The sequence below is a fragment of the Euprymna scolopes genome, chromosome 2, assembly GCF_053919585.1.
Source record: "Euprymna scolopes isolate OS-2025 chromosome 2, ASM5391958v1, whole genome shotgun sequence".
In the NCBI taxonomy this organism is placed as follows: domain Eukaryota; kingdom Metazoa; phylum Mollusca; class Cephalopoda; order Sepiida; family Sepiolidae; genus Euprymna; species Euprymna scolopes.
In genome coordinates, this window is record NC_136483.1 from 79,966,546 (window position 1) to 79,985,532 (window position 18,987).

An 18,987-nucleotide genomic window follows, 5' to 3' on the forward strand; every position below is an offset into this window, starting at 1 on the left:
TTTTAAAGAGTATTTTGTTAAAAAAAAAAGCAAACAAATAATGTCGAGTGTTACTTTAGAACAAAGAATGTCCGACATGAGAGGACCACGTCTTAGAAGTCTCGATAATCGTTCAAAAATAGAAAATTAAAGAAAATAGTGAAGTAAATATAGTTTTAAAACGAGCCCCCTCTCCAAAAATAAATAAATGTGTATATTTCTTACATAATGTCCAGGAGGATCACTGCATGGAAAAAATCAAGCGACCGGAAGTGAATACGGTTGATTATGTAACAAAACCGAAGGGAAGACACGAAAAACGAAACCATATATTTATTTAAAATAATTACTTTAGTTTTTAACACTTTGTGTGTTATTACGAGACAAAAAAAAAACACTTCTTGTATTATCAAATAATAAAACAAATATTTTATTTAGAAAATTAATTTAGTATTATTATTATTGGCTCACGTGGAGCTTTCACACAGGTTATCAAAAATCTGATTGAAAACCTGTGGTGTTCCCTAGAAGCTGAGTGACAACAAGTCTCCCCAGACGCCTTGTACTCTCCACCTCTTTCGATAGCATTTGCAAATAAATTTGCGTTATCGCAACAGCCTCTCACCATTGATTTCTCGCTGTCAGCAGCCATTGGTCTATACCAGAACTTGAGTGGCACTAAGCCTCCCCAATGTCCCAGTTCTCTTTGCGTTTGTCCAGCGGAGGTCTGGTCAGCACTCTCTCCTCGGTCTTTCCATCTTCCTTGACCCTTCTCAGCTATTTGGTATACCACTTTTTGAGGGGGGCGGTGATGGGACAATGGGAGGGGATGCGTGATGGGGATGTAGAACTTGTTGATATGCAGCTTCAGTGTTCTTTTTTCCCTGTAACGCTTCTTCATGTTTTACCTTTGCAGCAGTTTGTCTGCTCCACGAATGTGGTTCATGTGTATTATTCTCCGCATTCAAGGGGTTTCCTTAATATTTCAGTCGTTTACATTATCAGTACAATTTAAAGAGGCAAGAAGAATTCTGTGCATATATCGCAACAAAGACACCGCTACCTGAAATAAATACGTAGACTAAAATTTAACCTTTTAAAACTTAAACTGACATTTCGATGGGTTCGCTTTTGGGGTTTGTTCGCCGCGCACATTGCAAGCTTTTCTCTTGTTCTAAATGCCAGGTCGTTGCTGGTCAGTAAGGATTTAGGAAGGAGTGGGAGGAGGTCACAGTCCTTATTTTTAGTATAAACACACACACACACACACACACACACACACACACACACACACACACACACACACACACACACATACACACACACACACACACACACATATATATATAGTACCACGCAAAAGTATTGGATACATTACATAATTAGGGTTCAAAATTTTACCTCAAATTTGGTCAGTATGTTCCTATTACTATTCTAAATTATATTTGGAGTAGTAATTACAAAATCAAAGTTTAGAAAGTTTATATTTAAGGCAAAATATGAATTAATAAACGCAAAAGTATTAGATACACTTTAAAAAAATTATTTTTCTGAAATAAATTTAAATGACTTTTGCTTAGCGTGTTGCAATAATGCAAACGAGTTATCACTGACCAATAAGAGAGCTTTATATTAAAATAATTTTATAAAATTCTTCCAGTTTGGGCTCACTCCTTCAAAGTCAACCGGTTCATTCATAAAAATGCCTAAAACTAAAGAGTTGTCAATAGACATTCGTCAAAAAATCATTGATAAGCACAAAGAAGGAAAAGGGTATCGAATAATATCAAGGGAACTTAATCTACAACTTAGTACAGTTGGAAACGTTATTAGAAAGTTTAAAAACCCTGGTGAAGATGTTGCAAATCTTCCAAGATGTGGTCGACCGAGGAAATTAAACGAAAAATAAAAAAGAAAAAAAAAATTAAGGTGGGTAAACAGAAAGGTACAAAATAAACTTTTCTTACTCTTGGTGAAATTCAAACCGACATCAGAGAAGCTGGGATTAACATGAGCAAGGATACAATCAGTAGAGATCTAAATCGTGCAGGTTTTGTATCAAGATCCCCAAGAAAAGTTCCATTATTGAAGCTTAAACATGTCAGATCACGTTTGAATTATGTTAAAACATATGGAGAACAACCCCAAGAATTTTGGAACAAGGTAATCTGGTCAGACGAAACGAAAATCGAAATCTTTGGAAGAAACACAGCAACGCATGTATGGCGTAAAAAAATGGCACCGCCTATAACAAAAAGAATACCATTCCTACGGTAAAGTTTGGCGGTGGTTCGGTTATAGTATGTTTTTCTTTTGATCCAAAGGTACCGGTGAACTAGAACTCATCAATGGTAGGATGAATGAACATATGTACAGGAAGATTTTGGAGAAAAACCTCCAGAAATCTGCTGACTTGTTGGGACATAATAGCAATTTCATGTTTCAGCAGGACAATGATCCCAAGCATACTGCCAAACTAACCAAAGAAAGGCTTAGAAATAACGGAATTGACGTTCTTATTTGGCGCAGTCAGTCTTCAGACCTCAACCAAATTGAAAATTTGTGGAAAATATTCAAGATCAATGTTCACAAGAGGAATCCACAAAAAATTTAACAGCTAGAACACTTCTGCAAAGAAGAATGGCGCAGAATACCTGCATATCTTTGCAAAAAGCATGTGTGCAACTATAGAAAGCGATTGGAAGCTGTTGAACGCAATAAACGCTATGCAACCAAATATGAAATCAATGTATCCAATACTTTTGCGTTAGTTGATTTATATTTTTCCTTTAATATAAACTTTCTAAACTTTAATTTTGTAATTACTACCCGAAATATTAGTTAGAATAGGAATAAACTGACCAAATTTTAGGTAAAATCTTGAACTCTAATTAAAGTTATGAAGAAAAATGTAATGTATCCAGTACTTTTACGTGGCACTGTATATGTAAAATTCTGCTTGCCTTTGCAAAAAAGGGAATTCCTCTTTTTTTTTTTCTTTTTTAAAAATTTTTTTTAAATAAAATGTAATAAACGACCAGTCGCCCGTCTGGTAGTTTTTGCCTCCTTGTTTAGAGGATTTTCATTATCAGTACAATTTAAAGGGAACAAAGACACTGGTACCTGAAATGAATTCGTTGACTTAAATTTAACTTTTTTTTCGATGTCTTCGTTTTTGGAGTTTGCTCACATGACAAGTTTCTGCTACTACTACTATTATTATTATTATTATTATTATTATTATTATTATTCATCATGCGCGCTCACAAATTAATCTTATCAATCTTAATAGTGGTGAAGGGGACATTTTCATTAAGAAAATATTAAATACTAGCTGGGGTACCCTGTGTTGCCCGGGTGTTTGGAGATGTGTGTGTTAAAAAGAGGTGTAAAAGAAAAAAAAATTTTGGTCGGAAGGTCGGATTGAACCCCGAAGCCTTGACGCGAAGGTGGAAATGAAAGGGAAAAAAGCCAGTCACCTAACCATCTGTGCCACAATGGAGAGGAACTGATAAGGGCGTTATATGAAGGTTTATGAAACGAAATAAACAGGTGCTAGGAAGTCTAACCTAATTTTTCGCTGCAAGCCAAAGCATTCGCGGACATACACAAGAAGAAGCGAACAAACACACATACACACACATTTTCGCTTTTATATTTTGGCGAAGAAATGAAACTTCATTTGCCCACCCCCTGGTAACCAAAAGGACTCAAATATGTATAATGTTACTTTCATGTGTTTTATGCGCGTAAAATTGAAAGAATTAATGGCAAAAACTGGGGGAAGGGTGTTAAGAAATTATTTGTAGGTATTTAGGGCCCAAGAAAAAGTGCAAAAAAAAGAAAAAATGAATGTAGTCCTGCATAAATTAACCCTAATTCTCGTGAATTCCCGTCAAGCATTGATCGGGCGAGACCGGCAGTCATCAATGTCAGCCGCAGAGTACAGGAAAAAACAAAACAAACAAACAAACAAACAAACAAACAAACAAAACGAACTGGAATGAATACAAATGGAAAAAAAGAAAAAAAAAACTCCCAGAAAACTTACCGTGTAAAATGCAATTATGTTTATTTTGTATTATTTTATCGAGTAATCGTTCGAACATTTGAAGTGGCTGACTGTTATAGTTTGTTGTAAAACCTTGAATCCAAGGTTAGTTCGTTTTGTTTTAGTAACTCTTCGAAGCGCAGCCCCCCCTCAAAAACAGAAAAATAAAAAAAGTAAAAAAAAAACAAAAAAAAGGAATGGTATATGTAACCCATGTAATAGCTGTAATCGAAAGTTGCGTTTCACTCGATGGTAAAATGCCATTCCATTTTTTTAAGCAACTAAGAACTCAAACTTCCCCTGTGGACGTATCCGAAACGGTGTTAAGTGGTTGCGGGGGGAGTATGAATGTAATAGAGAGAAAAGATTTTACCACTTCCATTGATTCTTACAGGTTTTGGCAGTGAACTCTCACCAGAAAAATATAGGAATGTACGGTTATCGAGGAAGTGTAAGGGTAATAAGCCTATAGCACACCTCAGATAATGTGCTGCAGTTTGTGCATATTACATTTGCATGAAATGTCTTGAGTTTTAATCATATTAAGGTCAAACTCAGAGGGAAAAATGATTTCATTTTATTTATATAGAGATTAAAAAAATACAGAAATTTTGAACTTAAATCACTTCATTTTATATTACTTATTGCCTTTTCAAATATTACAAGAACAGTTGTTTTCCTCCAAAAATATGTGATGTTCAAAGAGAGATTAAAATAAACATTTGAGATCAGTAAAATCGAAAAAATTGCCTGAAAAAAAAATGTACATTTTTCTTAATTTTTCGAAGTTGTAATCCGTATATATATATATATATATATATATATATATATATATATATATATATATATATATATATATATATATATATATATATGTATATATATACATACATAGTGATATATATATATATATATATATATATATATATATATATATATATATATATATGTATATATATCACTATGTATGCATGTCTGTGCTCTTGTCTCCATTTATTTTCAAACTGCATCTCCTTTCAGATACAAAGTCGCAGAGCGGTGGGAGGTTGGTCAAGTGATTGCATTTTTTTGTTGATCGTCGTTCTCTCTCTCTCTCTCTCTCTCTCTCTCTCTATATATATATATATATATGTTTGTGTGTGCGTGTGTGTGTATATATATATATATAATATAAAGCTGAACGTCTGTATGTGTGCCTGGTCACGAATAGGCTTCTATATGGTTGACTATTATAGAAAACTTATCACATATAATGATAGAAGATGTATCGAGACACAGGAATGGGTATGTTTGATCAGGTAAAATGATGATTCATTAAAATTGTGGGGTCTGCGTTCGCGCCTAGCCGCCATAGAATGGAAATAGACACAAACTTTAATAAAGACTTTTCATGTCTATCTGCGTAAATATACTTTGATAATTATGTTTCAGTTTGAAGAAATATGGTATAATAAAATTATGGGGTGTTCGTTCGCGCTTGACCTTCATAGAATGGAAATATGTCACAAAGCTTTTGTAATATAGATCTACAGAATATTGTGATAAGTGTTTCAGTGTGAACAGGTATGGTATAATAAATTATGGGGTTTATTTATTTTATTTTTACTTTCATTATATTTTGCTTTGGTTTTGATACCCCCAAATTCGAAGCTATCTCTTTACGACCCTTCTTTTCCATAATCTATCATACTTTCATAAATCAGAGTCCACTTTCTGTAGGCTGTTTTTGAACCCAGTCAACGATGAGTACTTTTGCTAGTATATATATATATATATATATATATATATATATATATATATATATATATATATATATATAATGAATTATATATATCATGAATTTTACCCTTAAAATAATTCATTTGCTCTCTAACCGAGAGCAAGTACATCTAAAGGGAAAAGAAAGATTGATTGACCATATCTTTTAATGATTATCCTCTCACTGATTCTCTCTGTTATCATGTTAAGATTACAAGTTTATGCAATTTTTAATCAAATTTCCAGTTTAAAAATACATCTGAAAAGAATGTAGAAATAGCGTTTTTAATTTTGTTTACTTGATATCCACCTCGCTTGCAACAGACATTTTCATGGTTTGCTAAACATGTTGAACTAGATTTTTTTTCTAAATTTGTTTACTAGTTCGCTTTTCAATTTAACAAGACATGACTTTCTAAAATTTCCAGTCGGCATAATCATGCGTCGTCTTTTTATATCCTCTGCCTTTGCATGTGGAAAAAGTCAGCCATGTCTTCCCTTTGTGCGAAACTAAAACAAAAACTCCGAATTCGAATGAAAAATACAATAGAATTTTTTTTTTCAAGCAATGAGTAGAGCTAAAAATATTTCCATAAAGACCGTAAACAGAACTCTTTAAACATTAGGTGCTAAGACGTTGGGAACTTATATAAGAAATAGACATAATATTTGTTTTAGTTTAGTATGCAGCACACCCTCACTCATGATATTAGGTTGGTGCAAAAATAATGTCGTTTATATATATATATATATATATATATATATATATATATATATGTATATGTATATGTATATGTATATATAGTTGAACGTCAAAAAATGACATTATTTTTGCATCAACCTAATAATATACGTCGATTATCAGAAACAACCACCTCGCGTGAAATAAGCACTATTTTCGACAACACGTATGAGAAGAACGCAGAAGTATGGAGGGGTTCGAGATGTACGAGCTTCGAATAGACATGTAAAACCAAGACGCGGGAGTAGTTTGAAAAGTACCATAAATAAATGCCTTTTATTTCAACTAAAAAAAGTTGAGTCGAATTTTTTTCTTTTTTTTTTTCCTTTGCAACTGTCGCTGCATGCAATGTGTTGGGTGCGTTAAAATGTTACGGAAGGTTAGTTGGAACCGTTAGGAAGGTTGGAACACGTTACAATATCTTCGATGTAAATGGTTCATGCGACGATTTTCCCCCATTTCGATCGTATTTATTTATTGAACAATGCAGTCTGTATGCGTGTCTATTTGTGTCGCAGCATCAAAGTTATGGAAATGATCTAAGAGCTAAACTAACCGCTGACTCAGCACCTTCGATCCGATGTCAGAAGTTCTGGAACTTTTCTTAAACGTATGATTCAAAATTAAAAATACGTGAGACTAATACCAGAAACAAATGTTCCGACATTTTTGGCGTTTCCTTTCCAGTTTAATATTTTCTATTATTAGTCACCTGAAGAACCTATAATAATATAATAATATAATAATATAATAATATACTCTGAGCCTTTTAACTTCAAGCAAGAAAAATAAATAAGCGAAGATAAAATATAAATATTAGATATAAGATATATTAAAAATAAGTGAAGGAAACAATTAACAAAAACCTTTATGTTGTATTGTTTGGATTATTAGGACTACTGTTTTAATCTTGAGCGTTAATCTCCCTAGGTTCCGATCGTTGTAACCATCGACCTTCTTCAGGTATATCTTTTTAAATTCGGGAATCTTTCTGTGGAGTTCAGGAATTTGAACAGAATTTTAAACGGAACGCTTTATTTAATGTACGGGGGTAACATGCTCTCGCTCTGTCAGCCATGACCGGGTAGAAGTTTTCAGTAATTCATAACTGTATTTTTAGTATCCCCCCTTTTATTAGTTTTGTAATCGCTTATATACGAATCGTTTATACTTTTCACGCCAAATTATCGTACGTATTTGACGTATTATAACCTTGAAGAAAAAAAATTTATCCATTTTTATTAAAAACTGATACATTTATTTTTTTTATAAATCTTCACTAATATATATATAGATATTATATATTTTTTTATGAATCTTCACTAATATATATATATATATATATATATATTATATATTTTTTATAAATATTCACTAATATATATATAGATATTATATATTTTTTTATGAATCTTCACTAATATATATATATATATATTATATATTTTTTATAAATCTTCACTAATATATATATAGATATTATATATTTTTTTATGAATCTTCACTAATATATATATATATATATATATATATATATATATATATATTATATATTTTTTATAAATATTCACTAATATATATATAGATATTATATATTTTTTTATGAATCTTCACTAATATATATATATATATATATATATATTATATATTTTTTATAAATCTTCACTAATATATATATAGATATTATATATTTTTTTAATGAATCTTCACTAATATATATATATATATATATATATATTATATTTTTTATAGATCTTCACTAATATATATATAGATATTATATATTTATTTTATAAATCTTCACTAATATATATATGTAGATATTATATATTTTTTTATAAATCTTCACTAATATATATATAGATATTATATATATTTTTTATAAATCTTCACTAATATATATATATATTATATTTTTTTTTATAAATCTTCACTAATATATATATAGATATTATATATTTTTTTATAAATCTTCACTAATATATATATAGATATTATATATTTTTTTATGAATCTTCACTAATATATATATATATATATATATATATATATATTATATATGTTTTTATAAATCTTCACTAATATATATATATATAGATATTATATATTTTTTTATAAATCGTCACTAATATATATATAAATATTATATATTTTTTTATAAATCTTCACTAATATATATATAGATATTATATATATTTTTTTATAAATCTTCACTAATATATATATATTATATTTTTTTTATAAATCTTCACTAATATATATATAGATATTATATATTTTTTTATAAATCTTCACTAATATATATATAGATATTATATATTTTTTATGAATCTTCACTAATATATATATATATATATTATATATTTTTTTATAAATCTTCACTAATATATATATATAGATATTATATATTTTTTTTATAAATCTTCACTAATATATATATAGATATTATATATTTTTTTATAAATCTTGACTAATATATATATAGATATTATATATATTTTTTTATAAATCTTCACTAATATATATATATATATTATATTTTTCTTTTATAAATCTTCACTAATATATATATGGATATTATATATTTTTTTTATAAATCTTCACTAATATATATATAGATATTATATATTTTTTATGAATCTTCACTAATATATATATATATAATATATTTTTTTATAAATCTTCACTAATATATATATATAGATATTATATATTTTTTTATAAATCTTCACTAATATATATATAGATATGATAAAGTTTTTATAAATCTTCACTAATATATATATATATATTATATTTTTTTTATAAATCTTCACTAATATAAATATATATTATATATTTTTTTATAAATCTTCACTAATATATATATATATATTATATTTTTTTATAAATCTTCACTAATATATATATATACATTATATATTTTTTTTATAAATCTTCACTAATATATATATAGATATTATATATTTTTTATAAATCTTCACTAATATATATATAGATATTATATATTTTTTATAAATCTTCAATAATATATATATATATTATATTTTTTTATAAATCTTCACTAATATATATATATTATATATTTTTTTATAAATCTTCACTAATATATATATAGATATTATATATTTTTTTATAAATCTTCACTAATATATATATTATATTTTTTTATAAATCTTCACTAATATATATATATATTATATATATTTTTTTATAAATCTTCACTAATATATATATATATATTATATATATTTTTTATAAATCTTCACTAATATATATATAGATATTATATATATTTTTTATAAATCTTCACTAATATATATATATTATATTTTTTTATAAATCTTCACTAATATATATACTTTTTAATTTAATAAGAAATTCATGTTTTCATTTATGTTTCTTTATCTATATATTACTACCATCGCGTGTGTGGTATTTTGTGTGTCACGCTTACATCTTTTTTCTTCGAAGTGACTTTCGTTTAATTGTTATGACCTTCCATTTTTTTTTGTAATAAATAATTTTTACCAAGAATTCTTCAGAAGTTTTGGTTTCGGTTTCGATTATAGTTGAATCAATTCATATGGAGATATTTTTTATTTTTAAAATCACAACTCTATAATATATAAGAATCGACAGAAAATTGACTCTATAATAATATATACGAAATCTTTATAAATTAAAATATCATATTTAAGCGTGTTTCCTTGCTAGTTTAAAATAAGTAATCTAACTACTTTACATCTACGTAGTAAGGTACGAGTTTAATTAGTTCCCGGATGAAGCTAGTGTTTCGAATTAAAATGGCACCATTAAGGAGACGTAGTGAAACACAACACAAGCGGTTGCATCTGGAAACTCGTAACTTGAATTTTCGATTGTATGTAGGGAAGGATTTTTGCTCTGAAGCCATCTCGTATTTCTCGTAACTCGGGTAGCTCGTGTGTTAGGGTCCACTGTAGAGTTTTAATCCTTACGCCGAACTCATAAACGCAGTTTAAGTACGTTTAAAGACAAAATATTTTCGTTTGATCCAAGGTTGCAATATTCTACACCCCGTTCATTGTTAAAATACTAATCGTGGCCAACTGTTAATGGTTTGATTGTGCACATACTCCGTTTCTTTTGTAGCACATTTTTTAACAACCTGAAAATAGTTTGCAAAACACAATTTATTATTTCTAGCGAACATTTGTTCATTCGGCGAAATGTTTTCTATCGTATTTTTTCTCTTTGGAGTCACACAACATACTGGCAGGAATTGCTATTATCATTTACACTAGCCGATTAAAAAAAAAACTTTTGCAAATCTTCCTTTTTGATTTGCTCATGCTTTTGGACAAAGAAAGTGGTTCGGATTATTTGAATTATTCCGACTACTGTTTTCATCTTGAGTGTAATTCTCACAATGTTTCAGACGATGTAACCTCCGACCTTTTTCAGGTTCGTACTTTTTAACTCGGAAATCTTTATGTCGTATTTGAAAATCTATGCGTAGTTTCGAACTAAACCCTATCCACGAGAATAGATTGCTCTCGTTCCGGCAGCCATGATGGTGTAGAATTGTTAAATATTATTTATTTTATTCTTAGTAAGTTTCGACTCTAATGATGAGTATCACTTAGAAGTTATTATTACTTAACAATTTTATCCGTTGCGTCACGTGTACACGAAAGAAAATAGTGATATGTGTAATTACGAAATTTTCGCGGAATATTTCGAATTCGCCTGTTGTGAGCTGGCTTCCATTAACAATTTGCTTGGAACTCCAAATCTTGCAAACAATTCCTGCAAGAAATTAATTAATATTGCAAAGATTTGTTTTTGACATTCTAAAATTTCTTCCCAAGAAGTGAAGCTATCAGCTACTACTAAATGATGTACTCCATTTAGTGGTTACGGGTTTTATTTTAACTGATAATGCGCATTTTCTATAATTTCTTGCTCCTTTTTCTACGTATCTTCGTCTTGGTAAAAATTGCATCACGAAAAAAAAAAAAAATAAATAAATAATCCTATTTCATCTAGTTTTTCATTCATAAAATCGTTTCGTTGTATTTCCTCCAACAACTAAAATTTTATTATACTTTTAATCATATAAAAACTCACGTGTAAAACTGTAATGAACAGTAATTTTACTTTACTTTCACCATAGGAGATTAAATAAAATTTTTACTTGATTTATGACTAGTGCTTTTCTTTTTTCTTTTAATTATCCCCAAAATATATTTTCGTAAACTCCTTTATGTTACAGAATCCGAAATTCTATTATATTTTATCATGGTCGCTCTTCGTATTTCCCCAGTTTTATAAATCTAAACCATTATCTAGTTGAAATGTCATGTTCTTCTAATTGATTAGTTATCCACAAACTTTCTTCATTAATTTTCTTTGCTTTCCTTTCTCTTTGCAACTGAATTTACTGTGGTTTCCATTTTTTTGCCCTTTAAGATGTCTTTGTTGCCCTTTTAAATGTCTTTGCCATTTTTTTGCCCTTTAAGATGTCTTTGTTGCCCTTTTAAATGTCTTTGCCATTTTTTTGCCCTTTAAGATGTTTTTGTTTATGATTTGTACTATAATTGTAATATTCATTTCTTTATTAAAGGAACAATCCTTGTAATATCATATTTTTCACATTTTGTTTTTTAAACAATATTGTCCTTCCTGATATTTTTATTTTAATGTATGTGCATATTTGATACGCCACGTTCTTTAATTCTAACAATTATTTGAGGAAGATGTTTTATTTGCTCATATTCTTCTGACATCATTTTTAGACTAGTTTTGAATCTTATTCAAGTTTAGACAAAACACGTGTTCTTAACTTGCTAGATTCCGTGGTTATTAGTTTTTGAACGAAGATAAAACATTTGACAATATGAGAAGTTAGTTTGAATTTTCGCATTATCCATTTACAGCACATTTTTCACGCTATTTTTGTGAGATTCAAACATGTTTCAGTAAAACAACAGCACATTTATTTGTCTGTTTTATTTTGTAGAATAGTATTCCTCTACACAGTATACGTTAGTGTAAAATATGATATTACATAGCAAGTTATCTAGATGATTGCATAGTATTAGCTTTCTTACTTTTCGTCCATCTCTGCGAATGGGGAAAAAGAGAATTTTCCGAAACACGTCCGTTTTTCTTCACAGATGAAACAAAAGAGTTTTCGGCAGACATACATACATACATACATACATGCATACATGCATACATGCATACAAAAGAGGTTAGATTAGGCTAGCTTATTTATTACGTCTTCTATCTCGTACGCCAATCTCTCCTGATAACGTCACTTCGTTGAAGACGAAAAGTTAATTTATTGTATAAAATTCCTATTTCTACACAATTAACAAATTACACACAGCATATTACTACATTCTATTGCTATTTAAATTTTAACAAATACAAACATTTCTAACTGATATTCGTTTATGTTTTTCTTTATTTCATGAAATAAAAAAAATCTGTATTTTTGTTTTTTGGGCGTGTCATTGTATTTTTATATGCAAATTAATCCGAATTTTTTAAAATAATTTCTGTTGGAACATTTTACTCGTGAATTGTTTTTCCCAAATTGTTGCTATTTCAATATTGAGAATTCTAGTGAATATATGTAGAGACTCATCGCCGTTTTTTTAATATCAGTTATAAAACTCACTATGTCTGTCTGTCTCTATTTTTTTTTTTACTAATTGTATCTCCTTCGATACAAAACGTCGCAGAACAACACTAGGCGGCTCAAATGATTGCATGTCTTGTGGACCGTTTTTTATGCATCTTTAGCAGATTAAAATAGTTGCTAAGGATCAAAATTGAAAGAAATTAGAACATGTCAATCGTAAGTCGACTTAAATTAGTCTTCTACATGTGCGCAAATATATATCTCATTTGTACGTTAAGTTTATTTTTTTCAGTTTATTATCCGACTGAGAGTAGTTCACCCGGTAATGTCTTAAGTTAAACCTTTTTAAATTTTGATTTCGGTTTCAGTTTCGATTCTAGCTGGTGGCTCTCAAATCATATTTTTTCTTTTACTTAAATTAAAATTTAATTTTGAAATTAAATATTTTATTCAGCGTTCTACACGTGGTAGAAATACATGTTTCTGTTTAGCTAAAATGTAGTGTAAGTAAAAATTAGTGTATAGAAACTAACAATGACCTCCATCGCACTCTAACTAATTTACGTGATTGAAATAGGAATTAAGCCAATAGTTTACAATTATTGATATTTCAGTCATTTTTTTTAGAAAAATGAATAGGAGATTACTCGATTAGTGAAGCTTAGTTGTTTGAAAATCTTAATAAAAATAATATTTATTTTCAATGCAACTTTAATTTGAATCCTTGACACTGAGATAAATAAGAAAACTGATGAGTTCGAGGGTTTAAACACATTTTTTTTTTTAATTCGGAGAAAATTCGTGTGGTGGCGATAATACTCACACGCATACACACACAAACACATATATAATAGAACGTTTAACAGTTATATCAATATTGTATTATGTAGTTAAACAAATTTTCATACTTTTTTGTCTTGTGCTATTCAAACAAAAAATAATAAAATAAAACCTGCGTTATAAACAATGGGTACAAAGACAAAGTAAAGCATTGTAGTAATTTATGAGAATAATTTATATATAAAAAAAAAAATTAAAGTCCGAGGTGCCTTCAATAAGTTTCCAGACTTTTTTCATGTGGGCACTTTTATTGATAGTACACACATGAACTCATCCTCTTCGAAGTAATCTCCCTTGACCGCAATGAACTTGTTGTACAGTGTGAGAGTGTCATTGATACTCATCACAGCCTATTTCATCTCATCAGTTGTCTCATAACGACAGCCTTTGAGGTTGTCCTTGAGCTTAGGAAATAACCAAAAGTCACAGGGAGCAAGGTCTGGACTGCGAGATCTTAATTGATCAGCTCGACCATCTCCCTGCTGTAAAGACAAGGTCTTTGTATTTGATATTCTCAGCACCTTTGCGAGAAACTTCGCACAAATCTTCCGCATCTTCAGTTCCTCGCGAATAATTGTACGTACAGTTCCTACACTGACATCAAACTGCGCACTTATTGTCTCTATAGACATACGATGATCTTTGTCCATGAAATTCTTTATTTGACCAATGAACTCCGGTGTTCTTACTTCCCTACTCCCCTCACACCTCGCATAATCCCTCACAGACTTTATGCCCTCTTATGCTACTAAAAAATTGAATGCTCAATTCTTGCAAGATAGTCCAAAAGCAGTCTGAAGCATTCCATATGTTTCTATGGCATTTTTTTTTCCAAATTTAAAACATAATTTTATTGCATATCCTTCTTTTTAAAGTGTCTTCACGTCCAGATTGCATTTGAAATTTACCAGCTGTGACAAGCAGATTTTAGTATTTTTTTCTAAATCCTGCTGTAGCTGTCCGTTTGAACCTGAAGTTATAAAAATTTGTCAATCATATGTATAGCAAACATACTGAATTTTCAAGAGTCTATGACAATTTTAAATGCTTGTACAAAAACGTTTGGAAACTTATTGAAAGAACCTCGTATTTATAAAATATATTTCTTGTGCAAACTTTTTTGTAGATACTTTCTAAACTTATCATCTCAATAAAAACAAATATTAAAAACTTTAACTTTTAACACTTCTGACATTGGAATTATAAAAATTTGTTGGTGAAAATATATAGTTCAACGAAATTAACGGAAAAAATACAGAAAATTTTTTATGATGTACTTACCCGTCATGAAACGAAAATGTCATATTCGAAAAGGTCAGATACAGTGATCAAGTAGTTTTCTTTTTTATATATAGAAATTCATTTTTATAATTTTTAATGATTTTAATAGTAAATTGTAGCCATTACAAGACTAATCTTGATCTCGGTAGTTTGAATTGAGTCTCTCTTTATTTGGTAACTATGGTGAATGAAAACACAACGTTCTCGCTTCCTTATAAAATGTTATTTTCTAAGTTATAAAAATTACTTGATCAATTTATATGATTTTTGGAATATGACATTTTTGTTGCGAGACGGGTACGTACATCAAAGAATTTTCTTTATTTTTGTTTTATTATTTAAAAAAAAAACTGAGGTTGAACTCTGGACTCCCACAAATTATTTCTTTAGTCGGTTAAATCTAATATAATCTAAAAATCTATAAAACTATGTCCGTCTATCTGTCTGTTTGTCTCCATTTTTTCAAACTGCATTTCCCCTGAGACGAAAGGTAGCAGAGCGGCGCTGAGCAGGTCATATGATTGCATTTTTATAGACCGTTTTAATAGGTTTTAGCCATTAAAGTATCTATTCAGGAGTCAAAATTGAAATAAATTGGAACTTGGCAAGCGTGTCGACTTAAAGTTCTTTTGAACGCACACACACACACACACACACACACACACACACACACACACACACACACACACACACACACACACACACACACACATATATATATTAACGTTAAGGTTATTTCATTTTTACCATTTCTTTATCAACTGCCGATAGGTCAAACAGCAACGACTCAACCTGACAAAAACTGTCCAAATTAAATTCGACAGAATTTCATGGTAAATTTGGGTTGTAATGATGATCTGACAAATAACAAATTTTCATTATAAAGATTTGCTTCAGTGATAATTTAATAACATATAAGGATCAAAATGAAGTTAGGCTTTAGTTTGTGAAAAAAACTTTAATGAAATATCTGACGGAAATTGGCTCAAATTAAATTGAATTGGGTTTTCATGGCATGTGACAATCTGACAAAATGCCTCGAATTATATTGGATTCTTATTATTTTATTTCTTTTTTATTTACATTATTTTGTACAAAGTGTTAAACCATTCCTTTTACAAATGATTATAAGCTTTTATTATATTAATTTTTGAGAGAATTTCATTATATTAATTTTCAATATTCAGAACTGTAAACATTTTCAATAGTATTTAATTATATTACTTTTCTATAGACCGTTGTAATACTTTTTATGTTGCCTATTATTATAATATTGTTTTTCTATAAGTTTTATATTACTTTTCTCTAGGCTTCATATTACTCTTTTCAACTTTCATAATAGTAATTTCAAATAGATATTTATTCTTATTACCTGACTTAATTCTTTATCGGATTCTATTAAATGTTGCTATACCATTACATTTTTCTTTATTTCTATTATCTTACGTTCCTTTTAGCATTTTATTATATCACTTACCAATACACTATTAATATATTTTTATAATTAATTATTATATCACTTTTATATAAGCTACTATTATATTATCTTTGTATAATATATTACTTTTATGTAGAATTTTACTACATTGCTTTTCTATAAACTTTGATTAGAATACTTTTTCTCTAGAATGTCATTATATTAGTTTTATATCGCCTTATATTACTTATTCATAATCATTTATAATAATGTATCATTGATAATACTTTTTTACTCCTGGATGTCATTACATTACTTTTATATTCGTTAATATTATATTACTTTTCACGGGTTTTTATAATAATGAAGAATAGGAGTAGATATTCAAATGCAAACTATATCTAAAATGGAAAAGGGGATGAGAAGTTGTGTTAAATTATGGATGTCTCTTGTGCTAGATTTGAGTGTAATTGTAAAGCAGACGAGGATTATGGCAAATGTTTATCAGGATAAGTGATATGATGGAGATATGATGTATAAATTATGAATACCAGATTAATGATAACAGAAATAATACATGCACCTGTCAAATATAAACAGTTTACTTCTTCTGACTTAATTTCCTCTTTTTTTGTTAATTCTGTAGTTGTTTCTTTATTTTCTATTTCTTCTGATTGAACTTGGTCATTTGTTTGTTCAGTGAATGTGATATGTCCAAATAAAATATGTATTTGTCTCAGTGGATCATCATTTCCTTGGCACAAAATTTCTTGCTGTTCATCCTCTTTGATTTCTATGTATTCTTCGAGCGACAATATGACGGAATTATCCGGTGAATCTGTGCGTTTAGACTTCCAAAATCCTACAAGCTGTTCATTCCTGTATTTGATGAGGATTAATTGGATTTGTCCATCGTTTTCATTCTTCACTACGACACTTAAAGTGACGTGAAACAGACCATTTAACCCCGGGATTTCGATATTTATTTTGTCGTTCACTGAAAAATAGAAATGAAAGTTGAAAGCAATTTTAGTTTACTAGTACAGATTAACTATGCGTTTAGATGGCAACCAAAGCTTTATAATTGAACGATGATTTTCTTGAAGGAAGAGTATATGAAGAAAGGGATTGTAAAATCGTTTCTGATAATCACAGACGCTTCTTTCTTTTTTCTTTATTTCTTTTTTTCTCTCTCTCTCTCTTTCTCTCTCTTCAGATCGAGATTAACATTTGGAACATTTCTTGCCATCTCTCTAAACTTAAAACGGTCGGTTTGTGGCTTTCATTTCAAGAAATTAACTTCTGCCGTGAAGAAATCACTCATCCACGTAAAAGGGATTTACGCAATCGCAGAAATGGCGATGCTGAAAATCAGTTTGAGACTTGGATTGGTTTTGTAACCGTTTTTTCCTTTGGTAAGACCACAGCACTCTGATCGTGTTAGAGGTTTCATGTTATCCCTTAAATCCCACTCTTCCTTATTGTCGTATGGACGGTGGTAACATGGTAGTGTAAGGGCTACCAGGCATATTGGGATTTAGTGAAAATTCAGGAGGAATCACAGTTAATATCCGTTATCCTTTTGTCGTCTCTACATGCCTGTGGTCAGCAAGGGTGTGTCAGGTGCAGAACCGCAACTCTATAGAGCTAATATAACAGCATTTTTCTGCACATGTGAAACCACCATTCATATGTGTTTTCTATACTAAACCTAGTCTGAATTCGTATGGAATCGCTGGGTTTTGTTGCTTTTATGTATCGAAGGTAAATAACTGCAATCTTGTATATATAAAAATTGTTATGACCAACGAGGAGGACTTCATGCAGACCAGACAATTCGGAGGCATGATTTTCATCGGCCTTTTGCAGAACTTCGATTCGTTCAACAAAAATAACTTTCATTTCATATGAAACCATTTTTGCATTTTCAAAACCTTACTACCAGTTGCACAACGGCCTTTAAACCAGAAGATAAAGGACAGAGAGACATTTACAATTGAATCGTGTTGAAAACGGTTGGTCTGACTCTACGGTCCAATAATCTTCCTATTGTTAATTGAAAAACGGTTCTAAATGTAGACTTATGCTTAGTGTTTTAATCGTTTACTGAACGAAAGACGATGGTGTCCTGGCACCATATAGCTTTGTTGGACGATGGAACACCCAGTTTATACACAGAGCCACATTCTAAGACAAAAGACCGACAAGAATTGGCTGCCTCTATCTAGTCTATAGTTACCACTTTGCAAAATGGCTTAAAAAACTCAACTGCTGAGGATTCAGTT

The 18,987-nt window shown here is 29.4% G+C and overlaps 1 protein-coding gene across 7 annotated transcripts in view; it reads right to left on the bottom strand.

Moving 5' to 3' along the window:
- LOC145293051 (uncharacterized) overlaps positions 1–18,987 on the bottom strand; it is a 194,114-nt gene that overhangs the window by 67,089 nt on the left and 108,038 nt on the right. Inside the window, exon 8 of one of the 7 annotated variants that reach the window (XM_080139423.1) lies at positions 13,921–17,699. The exons of the other annotated variants lie outside the window; for them this stretch is intronic. Within the exon in view, the coding sequence (XP_079995549.1) occupies positions 17,191–17,699 (509 nt within the window). The 3' untranslated portion in view covers positions 13,921–17,190. Of the gene's footprint in view, positions 1–13,920; positions 17,700–18,987 lie in introns of those variants that run through there. 7 annotated transcript variants of the gene reach the window in all.